A 20,368-nucleotide genomic window follows, 5' to 3' on the forward strand; every position below is an offset into this window, starting at 1 on the left:
CAAGATAAGGTACTTTATATAAATCATTTCAAATTCTCCCAATAATCCTGTGAGGTAGGAATTATCATCTCACAGTTCCAGGTAGAAAGAAAAGACTCACAAAGGTTCAGTAAATGTCACATAGGTCTAGAACTCTGAATGCTTTTATTTTACTATTTACATTGTTTCTTTTATTTGGAAAACTCAAAGTAATATAAAATAATTTTCATCATACTCTGCAATCAGCATATGCTGAAGTTAAAGAAAAATAACCAATAAAGACTGACACAACTGGCAATACTATTCTTTATTTTCTTTTTGAGGGAGAAGCACGCTTTACAGCACCTGTAAACAAGTCAGTGAAGTATACTGTTTTGAGTTTCTCCATAAATATATATTATTATTTTTTTGGAATGTTAGAATACCACAACACCAACTGCATTACATAACAGTTACTGAAGGCAAGTCAGGCTACAACAGGATAAAATTTTATGGCTAAAAATATTCATAGCAGCAACTTTTAAAAGATGATTTTATTAAATCAAGTCATTGCACTTGGTCATTTTATTGCTACAGCAAAACAAGGCCATTAAATTTTAACACTTCTCATTTCTGATTTGAACTGATTGTCTCATTCTTTTCATACATTTCAAGTTTAAATGCAAGCATAAAATGTTTACCAACACATCTAGAGAGCACTTGGGTTTATTTTTTTCTGTGATCACAGTAAGAAGCATAAAAAGAGAATCCTCTGTTACACCAGGCCCATTCTCTCTTCCTACCTTCAGACTTAGATTTTGTAAAGAGGTAACAGCTTTATAGTATGACCAAAGCTTGGTGGTCGCACGCACACACACACAATACTCCTAATATTGAAATATAATTAGGAAAATTAGTAATATTATGTTTTTCAAAGAATAGCAAACATTCATTACCAATTTGGCAATGACAGATGCCATGCTGTTCACCTCTACTCTGTAATTCATACTCACTCACTAAAAAAAAGAAAGATTTACCCCCAAGTAAAAGCTATATAATTACATAGCATTTTATGATATGAACTTTATAAACAGGAATTAATAAAATTCCTATATCAAGAGCAAATACTGGTAAATTGCTAAAGTAATCATTTTTCCCTTTGATTTTGGTTTTCTTTTCTTTACTATTTGGTCAAGGGCAAGAAAATAGAGACACAGTACTTGAACTACTTTTCAATTCTGACTGAGGAGTATACAAGCAAACACTTTAAATGTCTCTCAGTACTCATGACCATCTTGATTTTATGCACTGGTGAGAAAATGACCAACAAAAACTTTAAGAACAGCCTGAAATCTGCTGGTAACTCCCCTACCCCGTTACTAGGGTGAGGAGGGAGCACTTAATCAGATCTTCCAGTCATAAAGCTGGAGGGTGATTTCCAGGGTACATTGTTTTTATTTCTACCTGAAGACTTTCATGTTAAAATAAGACCTAATTTATTTAAGAAGAAAGAAATCATTCATTTGACAAGTCATTTAAAAACACTAGAACAGGAATAAACAATTTTGTTCAGCAGTGACCTCATCAGGAGAGCCCAAGGACTTTAAGAAGTTAGAATGTACATACTTAATGCACAGATTTCCCCAAAAGCACTAATTTAAGTTGTGAATTTACCATTAAGTAATTATGTATTGGAGTTTCTATTATTTTCTATTTCACTTTTATTTGAAACAATATGACAGAATTTCATTAACACAAGATTTCAGTATTTTAAAACTAAAATTTAAAGGAAAAATATTGCTTTGGGGGTTTAAAGAACACAAAATAGAAGCATGATAGATGGTACTCAAAATCTGAAAGTCATTTGCTATAATAAAGCTTAAAATCTAATTTTTTTTCAAAAAAAGATCAAATTTTCTACTTTCAATATAAACCCACATATTTTGAGACATATTATCTGTAGATAACATTTTTAAAAGTTCAATTGTTCATAAGTGACCGTGAAGAAACTGCTATTCACCCACTTTGTGAAAATGCATTTTGAATATGGCCAACTATTTGGTTTTAAATAAGCTGTGATGTTACGTTTTGTGACCTACTAAACACTCTTTATAAAGCTGGTTACCTAAATGACAGCCCCAAATATCTCCACCCGTTAGTTTAGTCTAGTAGGTAAATTACACAATGTAAAACCTGAGTATTTACATAATGATAACTTGTCAAAGTATGAAACTGCATACTGAAGTTCTGAAAGTTCTGGAGTTTTGTTTTTCTAACATTACCATTATTAAAAATCAAATGGAGGGGCATGAAGAATTAAATCACAAGATTATGAAATGAGTAACATTTGAGCCTGTAAAATAAACATAAAAGTACAGCAATAGGCTGGTGTTTGCATATTATATGTGCTGTAGTTTCTAGGCACAACAAGTTAAGGGTTAAATTGACATTTTTAGTTCCTTAGACCTAATGAATTTAAAATATAGCTCATATTTTCCCCAATATATTTAACAATCCAATACATTTTAACTAAATTCCTTTATGAATCCTATAGTGCAAGCAATAAAAAAATATTCCAAAAGTTGAAGAAATTATTTTGATTAGTTCATTACAGTTATTACTATATGCACGGGTGAGTAATCTGGTTTGTAGCTAGGAAACTCCTATTTCATCACCCAGAGTATCACAAACTGCAAACAAACAGGCACAACAGTGTAATCCTGGGTAAGAAGCTAAACATAAAAAATATATATATACAAAGTTTATATCCCTTATGTTTTATGGGAAAAGTAGTGACTATAGTTACTATAAAGCTAAACTGTCCCTCTCAAATGGTATATTTTACAGATTATTCGTAAAGATATCACCATATTTATAGTATAGATCTCTTTAAAAATAATACTACAAGTTTCAATAAAAAAAACTATTGTGAATTTTCTTTCCTTTTTATACAGATTCAGTAGTATTTTCAAGCAAACTAAACAAAAGAGTTTGCAATCCCAGCACATAAGAAATAAGGCCTCTTTTTTTTCATATTGGCAAAACAAAATATATAAAAAAAAATTCACCCTCCCCCTACATTTTTCTTTAGATATAATAGTTCATATACGCATATTTCTTTATCACGACATCAGCATTTGTTATTTTTAAGTAACAAGTCAGTTGAAGTTCATAGTGTTGCTTCTGAATCCCTGGAACACTGAGAACACTGGGTGCACGTCACTTCAAGAAGACATGATTGCTTTTTTCAGCTTCTCTATTTCCACCTAAATGGCAACAGATAAAATATCTTTACTTTAGAAAAGTTTATTTATTTTATCCTATGTCATGAAGAGCTGATCATAATTTCAAGCCTCCAGATTTTGATTTCCATTCTAAAATCCAATTTCCAATGGTGTCATAAATATTTAAAAAGTTCAACAGATGAAAATGTCACAATGCAAGTTCCTAAATGACAGGTGACAACAACAAAAAAGCAGCTACAGTTGTTTCACCCAGAACAATGTTAAATAACGTGAGCATTTGAAAGATCTGTAAGAAAATCAGCCCTACAAAAAACAAGAGTATCCTTGAAACCAAACTAAGAAACGTACCCGTACCTATAATTAAACAAAGGGGGCAATACAGAATGTTGTTGTTTTTAAAAGGACCAGTTTAGTTCTATGTTTTTCACTTACTGCTTAGGTGATATCAGTAAGCCACTTAACCTCACTTGGTCTCAACTTTCTCAACTGTAAACAGTATGTTCTAGATTAAATTGCCTTTAAAGCCCAGGAATATATATAAAATGCAGTCAATATGTTAAAAATAGTTCCACTGTTAGGTAGAAGACATTCTTCGCTTAACAGAAGTTCACAATTTAAGAAACGTTAGAAGAAAATTAGAAAAATTCATTAAATTTTCACAATAACTACAGAGTTATTTAACTTTGACATATCACAAATAACTAAGTTGAGGATCAAAGAGATTAAACACCATGCCAGTGGTTCCATGCCGAACTTGTACTGGTAAGGTCTAAGGCTTTAAAGGCTGCAGTTTTTGTACTCTCTTCCCAGTTACATGGTATTTTGATCATCTCTGACCTTGCATTACATGTAGAAACATTTAGAAATGATGCTTCTCCTGATAGCATCATCCCTCTCCCCAACAATGCATACAAATAATACATGTTATGGCTAACTTCTGACAAATAGATCACTACTAAATGATGAGCATTTTGCTATAGTCAAAAAGTATAATTTCAATAAGCTCACAATCTCCTAAGGGATCCTAACCATTCAAGAATGGTTTGCTGATTCCAGGATCTTTCCTGATATTATTCTTTGACTAATATGATTATTAGCCAAACATGTTAGTACCACTGGATTGAGACAAAATACCTTCAATCTTCAGCCTGATGCGCTATTATCATCTCTATTCCAAAGATACATTAGCCACTGCATGAATTTTAGTGCGCGAGGATGCATAGAAAACAGAAAGAAAAAAAAATTGGTAGAAGAGGGAGTGCGGGTGGGGTGAGGGTCAGGGTGGAGAATAACCCTGCACGCAGTCAGTAATACTCCTCACAGACTGCTGCTGGCCACATAAATTTAGGTATCTGGCAAATACCTGCATTGCTGGAGTTTCTCTTCTAGCATGTTTATGTTCATTGTTCATCATTAGTCCTCTGTACCACTCCTCAGTATAATTTAATACTATATAATGTTAATGTTATAGTAGTTCAAAGTATTACTTTTAATTTGGGGAGAAATATAATTTCTCTTTTAAACATATGATCCTAAGACTCTAATGCCTTATTAAGTGTATTAAGTATTGAACTTTTCCCACCAAAAAAAAAATTTATAATACAGGTCAGTGAGAGGCTAAGTAACAGCTGATTTTGCTGGGAAAATATAATCAAATGAAATTCTTCAAAAAAGAAACAAATAATTCATTTGACTCTTTCCATGATTTTTATGACAAATTAAGTCATATATACAAATTTAGTATTGTATTAGTTCCTCTTGCTAACCTTATTCCTTTATTTTCATATATGAATATGTGTTATGTATAAAATATAAGGAATGAAAGTCAAAAAACATTTGTTTTTAATTTTTCAATTTCTACCATGTTGCACACTGGGAATTTAACATATATTTAGAAGATATATTTTTAATATCTATCTTCTAACATTTATTAGTTTGACAAAAATTTGTTAGCAATCTAATATGTATATAGCACTGTGCTAGGAGCTATGGGCAAAGATGAAACAGAAAAAGGTCCCACCTCCAACAGTATGGAAGATGGGCAAAATAAGTACATAATGTGAATAGTGATATGACAGAAAATTATTACTTATTCTTCTCTTACAAAACTAAACATGAATTTGAAATAAGAAAAACTGCTTTTAATCAGAAGACTGGTGGCCAACTCAGTGAATGTGATTGAGCAGGGCCTTGAGAATCTACAGAACTTGGGCATGATAAGTGAGACAAAAGGAAAATCCATGAAAATATAGTAAGAGTAAAAATGCAGACAAATTAACTGTAAGGGACAATTGAGGATTAGTAAGTGAGGAAAGAAAGATAAACTAGGACCAGGACATAAGAGACCCCATTTGCCAAGTCAAGAAGTTTGAACTTCATTCAGCAATAGAAAGTTTTCGAAAGTACTGAGCAAGGGAAGACAAGATAAGAATGAGAGAAACAACAAGCTAAACAGAAGATAAGAGCATGAGAAAAGGACAGAAACAGTGAGAATAAAGAGAAAATGGTTAGGGAGTACAGCCAGTAGGCCTAAAAGTTAGTGGAATTAGAAGAGACGGAAGTCCCACATCTGCATGACTAGAAGCGCAACAAACTTTCAACACAAACAGAAAATCAGAATCTGAAAAGAAGGTGCTACGTGTGACAGGGGACATGCTAAGTCTAAGTTCACAGTGGAACATCCAGGGAGTCTAATAGCTGGAAACTCAGGACAGAAGCTGGGAAAAGAAGAACTAGATTTCAATGGCAAATGCACCAGAGCTAATTATGATACTCCTGGACACAGGTGAGCCAAGAGTGAATGCACAGAGAAGAGGCCTAAGCACAACACTGAAGGAACACCTCACTTAGGTGAGGAGAGATGGAGAAGTCAGACAGAAGAATGCAGGGTCACATACACCAAGACATACTTTGAAAAGGTGGTGATGGTAAAAATGTGAAGTGCTGTAGAAACCGAAGAGACATAGGAGTTGCCATCAGTAAACCCAAAATGCAAGGGGTTCAGGACTGAACTAAAAGTGAAGAATTAGTGACTGTAAATGTATGCTTTTCTTGTTTTTTGTTTGTTTGTTTTGTTTTCTTTTTTGCAACAAATGAACTGCAAATGAAAAGAGAATACAGATCAAGAGGGCAGCTAGACCTAAAAGGGGGCTTTTTATTTTTTGAATAAAGGGGAAAATTGAGTATTTTCAGGGAAAGAAAGGAGAGTGCCAATAAAGGTTATGTGTCAGATATAAGAGTAAAAATGGAGTTTTGATAATCTGCCAAATACCTTCACACATATTATCTCAACAACTAAAGCTAAACGAGGGTAAGTGACTTCCTGGTTCAAATGGTGTAACTTAATCCCTAAGAGCAAAGGTTCTGGAGTCTGGCTGCTTCTATTAAAAATGTTAGCTCCACTGCTGACTTAATCATTCCAAACCCTAGTTTCCTCACTCTGAAACTGTCAGTCATCAGCAGAGAGTGAAGATGATGACATTAACTACAAAGTAAACTCAATTCAGTGAGAAATTAAAGTCAGCAAATCTATAGCCATCCCAGTACCATCACCACCCCTGCCCCCAGGCAAAAAAAAGAAAAAAAAAGTTTAACTGTGAAGAAAAGAGAACTATAGCTCAAGAAAGAAGGAGTGTTGAGTGCAAAAGATCTAAAACTAGACACCTTTAAGAGGCAAGAACCATGTTTGCTTTATTCATGAGTGTATATACCTTGTGCCCCGTGTCTATGAGAGTGAGTGCTCAAAAAACAGTTGCCGAATGAATGAATGGAATGTGGCAGGGAGTCAACAAGAGATTAATTAAATGGCGACCAAGCTGTAGGGAGTGTCCAACTAAAGCAGGATAGCATAATTTGTAGTGGAACCAATCACCCAGTTGGGTTGGAAAAAACATGTCTAGTTTATGCTGACTACAATCTCAATGCTGGAAGAAATGAATTACCTCTAGATTACTTCTCATTGCCTTCTCTTCTTCCAAATCTTTTCGTAGTTTTTCCAGTTCTTTCCTAAAAACAAAGTATTTATTACTGTTAAGTCTTCCGATTAAACAATATACATTTGACTAAGGTTAATAGGATCTGTTGCCTGATATCCCAGAACATAGGGAAAACTTTGAAAGGAAACAGCCATATTGACTGAGAAAAAATTCAAATTCTCTAGTTGAAATGATTCAATACAACAGTTAAAAAACACAGCAAAATCATGGCAAACTTGAGATAAAGAAATTTTTAAGTGAATACAGGTAATTTTCCATATTCAGTTATCATCCATTTCCAAGGCAGGACACACAGCCCAAATAATTTGGGAAAATGAATGTGAAAATATGTCACAATGCAAGGCAAATTATAATTTTTAATACAATAACCTGGACTTTACATATCTTTCTCTGTTTTTTTTAAATTAACTATTACATTAAAATCCAAACCAATAAACAAAAAACTGCAGCCAACAATCCCTCTTCTGTAACTCATGTTTTCATTTTTCTAGGTTCCCTTGTTATATTTTTATATAGTCATTTCCCCCTCCATTTCATTTTCCAAGAGGAACTCAAGACTTAAAATACTCTTTGGAATGAATTCTAAAATATCTGATAAATAATATATGTAAGTCATTAATATTTTTATTCATTCTGCAGCTTATTTAAGAGCACCTATGGGCAATTTGTATGTGGATTTATTCTTTCATTATAGCACACTTGGTATCAAAAATGCAAAATGTCAAAATTAACAAATCAGATTGTTCTCTAACTGGTACCTGAGAGGTGCTCAATAAATATTTACTAGATAAATGAACTTATAGTTTATAATGTGCTTACTGCAGAAACTGTGGATAAATTTGCCAAACCTAAACCAAGGTAAACTGAAGAATTCAAGAAATATCATGTATCAAATTTCCTCTCTATATATGATATAAATGTGTATAATATATGTATTTTAAGTAGGCATTCAAGATAACTTTATGTTTCTATCTAAGAGATGTTTGTAGAAGTGCTCTGCAAACTACAAATACATCATGTTGTTAATCTCAATATTTTTTTAAATAAATAATCCAATGTCAACAAAGAATTGGAGGAGAAACAGTGAATTCAAAATCAGTGGTAACACGGTCTCTGGCGATGAGTATTATACCAGATTCCATATTCCATGAGATACTCTTAGAGGCCAGAGAAGAAGCTGGAGTAGGGGAGGAGCACCTGAACCCTCACCCTCAGTTTAGTTAGATTAGCTGATCTTTGATCTATTTTACCTACTGGGCTTTTGCGGAAGTATGTTTAAAATGTTAACACATTTTAAAATTCACATAATAATGTTTATAAGAAAAGATCTCTAAATCAATAGAAGATCCAAGTTTGAGTTCTAGCTCTACCACTTAAGAGCTGTGTGATCTTACATAATTAGCTTTACCTCTCTAAACCTTTATTTCTTCATTTAAAAGAAGGGAGGGGACTATAGCAGGTGATCTTTTAAATTTATTTTAGCTCTAAAAAGTCCCTAACTTTTACTTAGGCATGCCTCACCATATACCATTATCAAAAACTTTCAGAGTTAAGAGAAAGGCCTTACAAATCACCTATCCCAACCCATTTGTTTTATAAATATCCAACTCAACCCCAGCAGAAACAGTGATCAAAGTCCTCTGAAAAGAAAACCAAATGTATATATAGATACACCACAGATCCAAAATAAAATGGCTTTTCCTAATACTTTTAAGACTAATTAACCCATGTTTGACATTTCTAGCCTCAAATTATGTGTTTAAGGTTCATCTATGATATAACATGTATTAGTATTTCATTTCTTTTTACGGCTGAATAACATTCCATTGTATGGATGTACCACATCTTGTTTATCTATTCATCAGGTGATGGACAGTTGATTGTTTGAACTTTTTGGCTATTATGAATAATACTATAAACATCTGTGTACAAGTTTTTGTTTGAACACTTGTTTTCAATTCTCTTGGGCAGTACTATACCTTGGCGAGGAATTGCTGGGTCATATGAGAACATGAGATTTAACTTTTGGAGTAACTGCCAAACTGTTTTCCAGAGTAGCTGTACCATTTTACATGCCCACCAGCAAGGCACGAGGGTTCCAATTTCTCACATCCTTGCCAACACTTGTTTGTTCATATTTTTTATTATAGCCATCCTAGTTGGTGCGAAGTAGTATTTCATTGTGGTTTTGATTTGCATGTGCTAATGACTAATGATGTTGAACATCTTTTCATGTGCCTATTAGCCATTTTTCTATAATCAAGCTACTAGAACCAATTCTATAATTGAGCTACTACTTTCTGATTTACCTGGTTTGCCTTTTTCATAATTGGGTTGGGTTTTCTTATCCAAGCTTTCCAATTCCTAATTAGAATAACTAGAATTAATAGAGTTTCTAATTATTATGTTTTCTAATTCAAGCTTTTTTGCCTAGAGAGACACTATCAATAAAAATTTCTTTGAAAACAAACTTGCTTATACTAGAAACTTGGCAGATTACTTCTTTACTTGATATAATTTGAAAGAATTCTTTACACGTGTTAAGTAGTGCTCAAAGAAGAAAATAAGGGCTACTTACCCATGATCCTTTTTTAGTGCTTCCACAACACACAGCAATTCAACAATCTGAGCTTTAAGTTCATCCAAGGAATTTTCTGTTTCTAGCTTAGCTTTGATTTCTAATGGAGTTAGAAAAGCAGCTGTATTTGGTTTAGAAGCACTTGAAGGTGTTGAAAGGTAAACAGACGGCTGAAAACATATAATAAACAGAAAATTTGTATTTGTATTTACGTTTAATATTACATTATAAATTCAAAAGATTTTTACTGCAAGGAGATAAATAACTGAAGTAATACTTCCAAGATAAATAAAAAACTTGAAAATCCAAAAAGCAGTTTGACGTTCACAACTGGAAAAACCACTAAATGACCAAAGAATAAACTTGTAATTACTAAGGGTTTTTGTGAGAAATGTCACGGGCTTTATTTAAAAAAAAAAAAGAGAGAAAAGAAGATCCATTAGATTTATCTTATGGTTTACCTAGTGCAACATCTAGAAGCAAGAATATAAAAGCATTATTAAGGTACTGCTTTGATCCTTCATATTAAATAGTTATTATTTAGAATATCCAGAGAGCTCCAATTAAAAGCAATTATGAAGCATTTAGTAAGTCCATAGAAGAGGCATTAAAATGGATCCATGGCCTGACATTCTTTTACCATTTCACTTAGGTAACAGCAAGTAAAATTTCAATAGACTGCTAACAGCTGAGAGAATTCAGATTAAGTGTATCTGATAAAATGAATAGCAGTCAAATGCCTTGAAATGAATTTGAGGAACAGGCATGATCTTCTCAAATATAAGATGTGTGTCAGTTGTGGTAATACTATCTTAAATTAAAATGGCAAGGGCTTAGCAAAGATTCTTAACACCACGTAATAGACGGAAGAATCCATGTATTCTACCATTCATTCCAGTGTGTATTCAGTGCTTATTATGGTGCCAAGCACCAAGTTACGTAAGGAGTAAAAGAGTGATGGCTTCTGCCTAAGGAGTGCATGTTTAACGGGAAATGAAACAAATGTATATAGATCTATGCCTTAAAACATATGAAACATGTAACATTTGTAGTACTCATTTAAAATAATGTGACTCTCCTAAAAAAGATCTACAAAGAATAATGTAACTTAAGTTTAACAGTAATTATTTTATTTTATTTAGTTTTAGTAGGAATTATTTTATTTCCTGGCAGAAGAAATAATTCTTCCTGAAGGACATGTTAAATTCCACAATTTTGATGTTCACAAAGAACGCTACAAATTATACAAATCTTAGACCAAAATGCACCTTACCTTTGGAGAGTAGCATGAATCCTTCTTAAATTCAGATGGCTTTAGGTTGGCACTATCATCTTCTTTTGGTAACTTCAGGATTTTTTCTGGGCTTTGAGTTGGCTGAATGATTTTTTTTTTAAATCAAGAAACAGAAAACACCAAAGAAAGAAAAGGCAGTAAGCATCTAGATAATAAAGTAAGTAACTTTTATCACTGTTTTCAGCAGATACTGTTCCAGATATTCCATTATTGTTAACAGGATTTTACATAATTTCATGCTGAATAACACACTTACATATCTTGAGGGCAGAAAAACAGCTTGCCTATTAGCAACAAAAATTTTCCCTACTTAGGTAATTTAAAAGCACAATAGTACTTAAGAGCTAATGTATTAACACTGAAGTACTATCAGTATCCCAGGCAATATACTGAGAGCATAAAAAGAAGTTACACATTTAGAGACCAGGATTAGTACTACAAAAAAACACTGACTATTTCAGGGGGAAAAAAAATGTTCTCATTCTTTCTTGAAGTGAATATGTACAACTCAATTCTAATTACTGCTTTTGGACAAGTATATTGCACAGGTCCCCTGTCCCCTCTCGACACTGTGCTCTGTGGTTATGGTCTTAGGACAACTCTGCTTCTGATTCTGTAACCTTCCATTCCACGTCCTGTGGAAATGAACAGGTCTCTTCCCCATATCTCTTAAATACAACCCTTGGCCACTTGAGTATAGTTACCTTCCTGATTTTTAAACTTCAGTGGAGCTATAAATCCTCCCTCATTCTTATCTTCAGAAGGACTCTGGATTTACTAAATTCTCTGTGTTTCATAATACTAAATGTAACTCACAGAATGTCCACCATTGAAGCGGCCAGGCAATCTTCTTCCAGGCATCTTCGGTCTATTTGCAGTGAGATGTAGCAAGTTTTCTGATGAAGCTATGTCATCAAAATTTACAAGATCTGGAGAAGAAAAGTAAACATATCTATTAAGAGATAACTGCACATTTTAAAAGGCAAAAAAGAACGTCTCTGATTTTTAACAAACTATAAAATTAAAAAGAACACCACCAAGACTCACAAGTTGACCTGTGCTTTTCATATGCATTTGGAAAACAACACTCACCCTCAAAAACTAACATCCTCTTTACCTGATACATTTTATATATTAACAATATAAAGTTCATGTTTTTAACAGAGACTTAGACCTCAACAAAAGTTCTTACTGCAAGATATAAATCTGTACCACAAGTTGTAGTAGTATGAAAAAGCAGTCATCTTAAGTTCTTGCTTATAAAAAAAAACATGATCTACTTCTTCAACTCAGAATTAATTACAACATATCAAAAAACTAACTTATGAAATGTGTTTTAAAGTTCAAGTAATATCCTAATATTAAAACTTTTTAAACTCCATTTTATCTGGGACCCTGCTGCTTTCCAATTGCATTTCTTAATGTAAAGTGAAAGTGTAATTTAATGTGTCTTCATATATGTATGTGCATAGTATACTGTAGCTGGGACTCGACCTGTTTATAGTTCACTGTACTTCTGCTTAGACATTATCATGTGTAGGAATCAGACCATAGTTATAAATCTAAGGCAAATCAGATACCAAGGGAAAATGCTACATAAATCATCCATTTGCTTCCCCACCATCAAAGGCTGGTTGACCTTTGATCCAGTAACTTGAGTTTAAGGACAAATCTAGGTAATTTCTATCTCTGAAACAATAGTATATAATACCTTCCCTTTTTCTAGATGGTCCAGAAAACCTTGCTGAAGGAGTTGGTCTTTAATTTTGAAGCCCAGATATCTATAAGTGGTAATAAGAACCCTAAGGTTAATTCCTGGCACTTCCACTATCATTACAATTTTCCTTTGGCCCAGGTTCCAAACTAAGATTATTAATCACAGTCAATATGCCGTCACTCATTATGGCAGCAGGTATCTTTTGCCTTGTCTTTCAGGTATGGAATCATTCTTCACGTTGCCATTGCTTGGAAGTTTATAATGCTTTCTGTCAAATATTTAGATGTCCAAACTCAGAGAATTGTTATTTCTTAAAAGAAATCTAAAGATACTTATCATTACTGCCCTTAAAGCTTACTCATCAAATTTCATATTCAAAGTAATTTATTTAGAGAATTTTTTTTAAAGGGATGGAGGACACAAAGGTAAAACAGGAAGAGGTTACCACTAACTGGCAATATACATTTTGTAACAACTGTAAGTATTTGTTGACCTCTGTTAATTCTTTTCCATCTTAACATTCTGGGATTACTTTGTATGTTCTATCTTGGATCTAGTCACTAGGCTAATATACCACAACAGGCAATCTAATGGGCTTGGATTAATTTTTGTGTTGAGTTGTTCAATAATTGTCTATAAATAATTATAATATACAACAAACCACAATAAGAAACACAGTGGCTTTAATGGAGAATGCATAATATAATGTGAAAGACCTTGAGCTTAAACATATATTTAAAAGAAAACAATATTTTAAAAGATGTTAAAAATATGCTATAGTTTGAAGGGTTAAAAATTGTTTTTTACATCAATAAATATGTATTGACAACCTACAAAAAAAACCTGGAAAAGTACAGTCCATTTTGGCCTGTGGAGATTATTTTCAAATGCATATTTAAGCAACTTTTAAAAAGAAAAAGAAACAAACAAAAACAAAGGAAGAGATGAAGATAAATTAAAAGGGTAAATAAAAGGAAGATTTACAAAATTATACACCATGCTCATGTAAAAATGTCTTCTGTATGTCCAGTTTTGGGCCACAACACCAAGACAAGTAATTTTACTATTCTAAAACTCTCTCAGGTCCTCCACTAAGTCATTAGGTTAGTAAAATGAAATAGTGCACATTTCTGACTCATGATATACTTGAATGCTTTTAAATTTACCTACGAGTGGTATCAGTGGATTTATATTTTACACACGGCATAAAAGGCATGACAATCACTTAACTCTTGCCATCACATTGTCACTCTGCCAGCCATTTACATGTCTACACATTGCCTAAGACATGGAATTTTAAAATATTAAAATAAATATAAAATTTTGGGAGAAAAAACCTGACTTTTATGGTTGTCAACTAAAATAACCTTGTATCAAAAGAATATTTTAAACTATCAAGAAAAAATTTCCAATATGAATTTCATTTTATTTTAAAATGGAAAACCAAAAGGGTTAGAATAGACAGACAAACACGTACACTTTAGTAAAATTACAAAGAAAAATCAATGTGCACCACCTATTCATATTGACTATATTATTTTTATTTCTTTTATAAATTGTCATCTTACCAAAATGGAGAAAGGTAGGATAATTTCCTGACACGTAAGAAGGGAAACATGGCAAACAGGCTAGGAAACAAAATCTGGAAAGAAAAGTCAAGGATAGGAATGTCTAGAAAAAAGACTAAACCAAAAAAATTATTTTACAAAGCAGGAAAAAGGAACAGTTGTAGAATGAATAGAACCATTTTAATGTTTAGCAGATATTGCAGTTCATCTAAACTTACATTAAGATGTGTATTAGATTTTAGATTTATTCTTTTGTCTTTCAAAAGGAAAAATTATTAGTATTAATTTCAATATACATTAAACTAGAAAGAAGTCTTCTTTAAATTACTCACTGAACACCAAGACAACTTCTAAAAGAATGTTTTAGTACTAAAAGTCAGAGTAATAAATCAACATAGTAACAACTCATTGATATAGTTATAACTGAAATTAAACCACCTTTTAGTCAAAGTTTTGGTCCTCAGCACATGATAGTAGTTACAGTAAAAGAGGCAATTTTAATTCTGGTATGGTATAATAGGAAAAAAAATATGCCAAATATTATTTTTAAATATCCCACTATAAAAATACAGTAGTGCCTTAAGTGATACTCTCTATAATGATATTATCAAGGAAATTATTATTAGAAAATAAAAATTTTAATTACTGCTCTTATTTCCCAGGTAAATTCTACCTTTTGGGGTATGGTATCTTGTTTTGTTTTAATACTAGTCTAGATACAGGCTCGCTTTTTATAGTGTCTACCACTCAACAGGTAAACATTGTGTTCAAAAAATCTCACCATAAATTCTTTCTGGAAGAAATAAATGAATAAATATTGGGAAATTAATTCAAACAAAATAGATCAATTATTAAATAGAAGTGAAGAGAAAGAATGTTGCCCTATTTAACAATGAAGGTTTTCAGATCAAATAATGTATCTCTAAAAATTTCCTTTAATCCAAGAAGAATTTATCACAAGAGATAATGAAAAAGGATAAGATACTACACTCTAAGAATACTTCATCAACTGTGCTTTCTTAATGAAATAGCTATGTTTCCACTAAGTTTTCTGTCTTGTAGTTTAAAACTAATTGTAAACCAATTTTACTTCCTGGAAAATTTACTATTTTAGAAATACTGAGACTATGTGAACTTTACAATTAATCTGTAGTAGCAATGAAACTATCCTAAACCAATTTTTGATGAAGTGTTGGAAAAAGAGAAAAAAATTAAAACATGGTCTGATAGCTCTGCAATTTGTAGTACTATCTTGTATCATATATGAGAATATTTATGAAAAATCTTAAAAAAATGAAACAAATTGAGTATTCTAGGAATGTTCTTCTTATGAACAAAAAAGACTGTATTTATACACATGAATATATATGTTTACATATGGGTTTGTATACAATCATATCAGAGAGTAACGAAAGGAATTTACATCCTTTCGATAAGAGCAGAAACAGAGTTAAGAAGTGATTAACAGTAGACGAGGGGAAGAAGGGAAATTACATTTTATAGCAACTTCCATGTCAGGTTTTCTAATAGGTATCATAGATATGATGGATCATTCAATTGTTAGTTAAGTGAGAAAATAAGCAAAACATGCCAATGACCAATTAGCTAATAATTTAAAACTCACATTTTTTTAACAGCAAATTCTACTATATCATTTCACCTCAAATTATTCTTTTACAAAATAATTAAACTCTAAGGAGATTTTCATGTATGTTTTAAACTTTCTGAAACTTACGTTAAAGGGCTAGTTTCATATGTCATTTAAAAAATTTAAAACTTCAAACTGGGCCATATATGTAAATTAAAACATGCCTCAATCTAAGGCCAAATTTGAAGCTGTATCTAATACAGAACACAGTTTTTTTATAAGGTGCCAACAAAGAAGAGGTAAAACACTTTTATACTACAAGTACTAAGGACATGATATTCTAATTTTAAAAAAAGGAAATAAGGAATTGAGGTTGGAGTTGAGGTTGAGGTTGGAGACATAAGCTACTTGCTATCAGCAGCTATGCCTTTTATCTTAGCGAACTATTTGTGCCCAAAACACTACTGCAAATACACAGCTGCTCAGTAAATATTTGCTACTTAATATGAACTCAATTTCCAAAATTTATATTTTCTGAACTTTATAGGGTGTAAGTGCAGTACACCAAAGGCAGTGTGATAGTGGAAGATATAAAGACTGAAACTTGGAATCAGCTGTTAGTTTTTTGACCGTGTATGTGTCTCGGCACCTCTAAATTACTTCCTTATTTATTTAAACAAAAAAGCAAACTAGAAGTTAGAAATTTTCAAACTCTGTTCCACAAAGCCTCACATTTTTAATGAAGAATAAATAATAGCTATGGCTATAAGACAAGAAATGGGACTAAAATACAAAGGAAAAAGAACTTTTCAACCACCAATAGTCTGACATTGTTACATGGTATTTAGAAATGTACCAAAGGAAATAAAGTTTGCTGGTAATCCTATATAGATAAAGTTTGGAAAAAAAAGTGAAAATTTGTTTTAACTGACTTAAATTATTTTGGTAATTTCCACGACTTTGAGAAAACTAAATAAAGCAAATGTTGAAGAATGATACAAAGTAACAAAAAATACAGAAAAAAAATAATAAGCTCTAAATATTACCCTTTCAGCTCCCAGAGACTCATCAAAATTTAAGACTTCTGATAAATAAAGACTGCAGAATATTGTGGAAATTCAAAAGATAATACCTATGGATTTTTGATATCCAGAGTTAAAAGTGTGTGCTTAAATTTTTTTTCTCTATTACTTTTGAAAACACATTTCTAGCTACATTTTAAATCAAACAGAAAACAGTAAGAACTAATAGAATTACATTTTTTACCAGCAACCTCAATTTAAAAAAAATTAAAGGATATTTTAAAAAAACACGAAGTTTTTTTTTGTTTTTTATTTAACTAACAGTAAATTAGAACAATTTTCACCAAAAACATACTGAATATATTTGAGTGACTGTCTCTAAAATACAATCAACATCTCAATTTCCAGAAATTATTGATGACTATGGCTTCATCCAGATCAGGTAGGCTCCAAATACATGATGAAAGATCTATAAGACATTCCAATTAAAAAACTGAAGGAGACTATGCTTAGGTTAGAGCTTTTGCACTGACAAACTAAAGAGAACGAAGAAAAAATCACCTAAAAAATCTGAAAGGTAATACGTAGCACATTTTACAATAGAGTGACAAAAAAAATCTTAGTGTAACTGACCTTCAAGTTTAAATGTAAAGAACTGTTAACTTGAAGCTAAAAAGTACGTTGACATTAATTTTTTTTTAAAGAAAATCACAGAGAACTTTATATAAAGGGGATTTAAAGAGTTCTCTTCTGGTTTACATGATCTTGAACACTTGCTGTGTCTTTAGCTTACTTTGTTTAGATGCAAAATAGGGGAAAATGGCATCTACCTCTTAGAGTCAGTGTTAAAATAAGAATATGTATGAGAAAATGCTTTTAAAATGTTAAAAAACTAAAAACGAATGCAAAGTGCTATAAAATAAGCATTACCATAAAGTAATGATGGTGCAATGCCTTTAACAGTGAGACCTTGTATCAAGACTTCTCTGAAGCAAAAAAAGAGAGACTTTTCTGTTTCAAGTATTCCATTTTACAACTGAGAAGTATAAAAAACCAGGAGACAAAGATGATTAATGGGCTGAAAAATCAGTCCTAAAACTTAAGGAATAATATTTAGCTAAAGAAGTAAAGCCTGCTGAGATAGACAGATATACAGAGAGAGAGAGTCATAAGAAAGCCTATTTTCCAGAATTGGAAACAAAAGTATCTTCAGATTTAAGTGGGAAAATAAAAATAGTCTTCTTAAATATAATCTAGTGTTGGCACTGAAAGTCTATGTCACTCACATCTGCTTAAGTTAGATGGTATGGACGTTCCATTATAAAGGGATAGAATGACAAATGACTGATCTTTTAATATCCATCTCAGTTCTCTGACCAGTGAGAAAGTTTATGTGAACCATAAATACCTTGCCCATTTATATTCTTTCAGTTTCATTTTCCTATTTCAACTTCAGAGATTTTTAAAAATTTTAATAAATTTCCACTGTATCTATCCACACACAAATTACATACACAACTTTCTTATTTTAAATAGTTTCTGAAAACTACATTTGCAACTTCTTTTTATGCACCACCTTTCCACATGTTAACTTACCTGTTTCTTTAGAGCTTCTAACTGTAAATGTATCTAGGTCTACTGATTTTGGTCTAAGTGGTAACTGTTCAGAATCTAGCTTTGGTTTTGATACTGGCTCAGTTTCAAATTTTGATAAAATGGTAGAAACGTCTCCATTAATCCTAAAATGAGAAAAATCAAACACATGCAAAAATCATTTGTATGTAAAGCATGACCATCTTTTAACACTGTGATTTAATGACACTAAAGAGGGACTTCCCTGGTGGTCCAGTGGTTAAGACTCCACACTCCCAATGCAGGGGGCCCGGGTTGGATCCCTGGTCAGGGAGCTAGATCCCACATGCTGCAACTAAGAGCCTGCATGCCGCCACTAAAAGATCCCACATGCCGCAACTAAGACCTGGCACAGCCAAATAAATAAATAATTTAAAAAAATAATAATAATGACACTAAAGACGTTATACCATAATACTGATTTTCTTTCTTGTCTATAAAATTATTTCCATAAACATAAACCTCTACCCTAAGACCAATCATAATAAAATAAGAAATGTAAAACAGCTTAACATGAGTATATTCACCTAGCATGAATATAAGATTAACATTTAACACAGATTACAGTCTCTACAAAAAATATGAAAAGCAAATACTTTAAAAATTACTTTGACATTTAGAAAGGCAGTAGGGCCAATTATGTCAAAGGCAGGTAAATCAATAAACTAACTTCAAATTAGATAAAACTTACTTGGCTACAGGAGGTGGTGGAGGAACCGGTTTTTCAGGTCGCTTTGGGTACACTGTTCCAGGAGATCGCAGTAAATTATTGGCTTTGGCGGGTGGAGTAGGCTTCTTGGGTGGGACTTGTGGAGCAGCTGGTTTAGAAGGCTTCTGTTCCAGCACTGACTTTTCATCTGATTATTTAAAAATATTTACTAGGTTACTAACAATCAGAACTGTTTAGGTTTTCCTATTTCTTAAAGCTAACGTCAGGCTGGAAAGGTGTGAAACAGAAAGAGACACTATTCGTGTATATGTGCACTGTTTTAAAATTATAATTTAATAATCCTAACTATCCTTTAAAAAAAACTCTACTTTGGTGGGAAGGAGGACCACTAATAAGCTTCTGATCAACAAATAATGCCTGCTTCTTACTGTCTTCCCACCACCCTTTGCTTTTAGGGCTGGTATTCTACTCAAATATAATCATGTATGATTTTACTCTAAGCAGAGAACAATATTATCTAGACTTATATCTAGATCACTTTCTGAAACTGAAGTATAGAGAACTAAAAATGAGTAGGAACTCTAGTGCCATCTAATGTACTTATTTAAAAATAATCATGATGACAAAAAAAATTTTTTAAGAGAAACTGAGGCTAGATTGATTAGTCACAGATGAAAAAATTACAGGCTTATATTTATAACTCTTATCATTGTATTAGGAATTTTATTAGTACCATTTCATTTAATAATTCTATGAAATAGATAAGAAAATATGCTGGGAAAAAAAGATTAAGGACAATGTCATGCCATGTTAATAAAAACAATTTTATCACCAAAAAGGCATAGTTCTATACATAATGACATACTTAGTTCCTGATCTTTCAGGTACTAAGAATGGGTATTAAATTTGACACGTGTGCACACATATGAGATATTCATGATACAGCAGTCAGCAAAAATATATTATAAGGCATATATGCAAAAATAAGAAAGCTCCCAAGAGCAATACTGAGTGCTTTTCAAGATTTACTAGGTCTTTGAAAAGAATGTCTATCACAGGACCACAAATAATTTCATGAGATTTCTTATCAATCAGAAACCA

The 20,368-nt window shown here is 32.1% G+C and overlaps 1 protein-coding gene across 1 annotated transcript in view; it reads right to left on the reverse strand.

Annotated features, from left to right (window-relative positions):
* Positions 1–265: 265 nt before the first annotated feature.
* CD2AP (CD2 associated protein) overlaps positions 266–20,368 on the reverse strand; it is a 104,141-nt gene continuing 84,038 nt past the window's right edge. Inside the window, exons 12-18 of the mRNA XM_079932907.1 lie at positions 19,289–19,454; positions 18,562–18,704; positions 11,887–11,999; positions 11,050–11,151; positions 9,777–9,946; positions 7,145–7,208; positions 266–3,224 (exon numbers count right to left, since the gene is read on the reverse strand). Coding sequence (XP_079789033.1) covers positions 3,183–3,224; positions 7,145–7,208; positions 9,777–9,946; positions 11,050–11,151; positions 11,887–11,999; positions 18,562–18,704; positions 19,289–19,454 — 800 coding nt within the window. The 3' untranslated portion in view covers positions 266–3,182. The remainder of the gene's footprint in view (positions 3,225–7,144; positions 7,209–9,776; positions 9,947–11,049; positions 11,152–11,886; positions 12,000–18,561; positions 18,705–19,288; positions 19,455–20,368) is intronic.

The sequence above is a fragment of the Stenella coeruleoalba genome (assembly GCF_951394435.1).
Source record: "Stenella coeruleoalba genome assembly, chromosome: 10".
Taxonomy (NCBI): domain Eukaryota; kingdom Metazoa; phylum Chordata; class Mammalia; order Artiodactyla; family Delphinidae; genus Stenella; species Stenella coeruleoalba.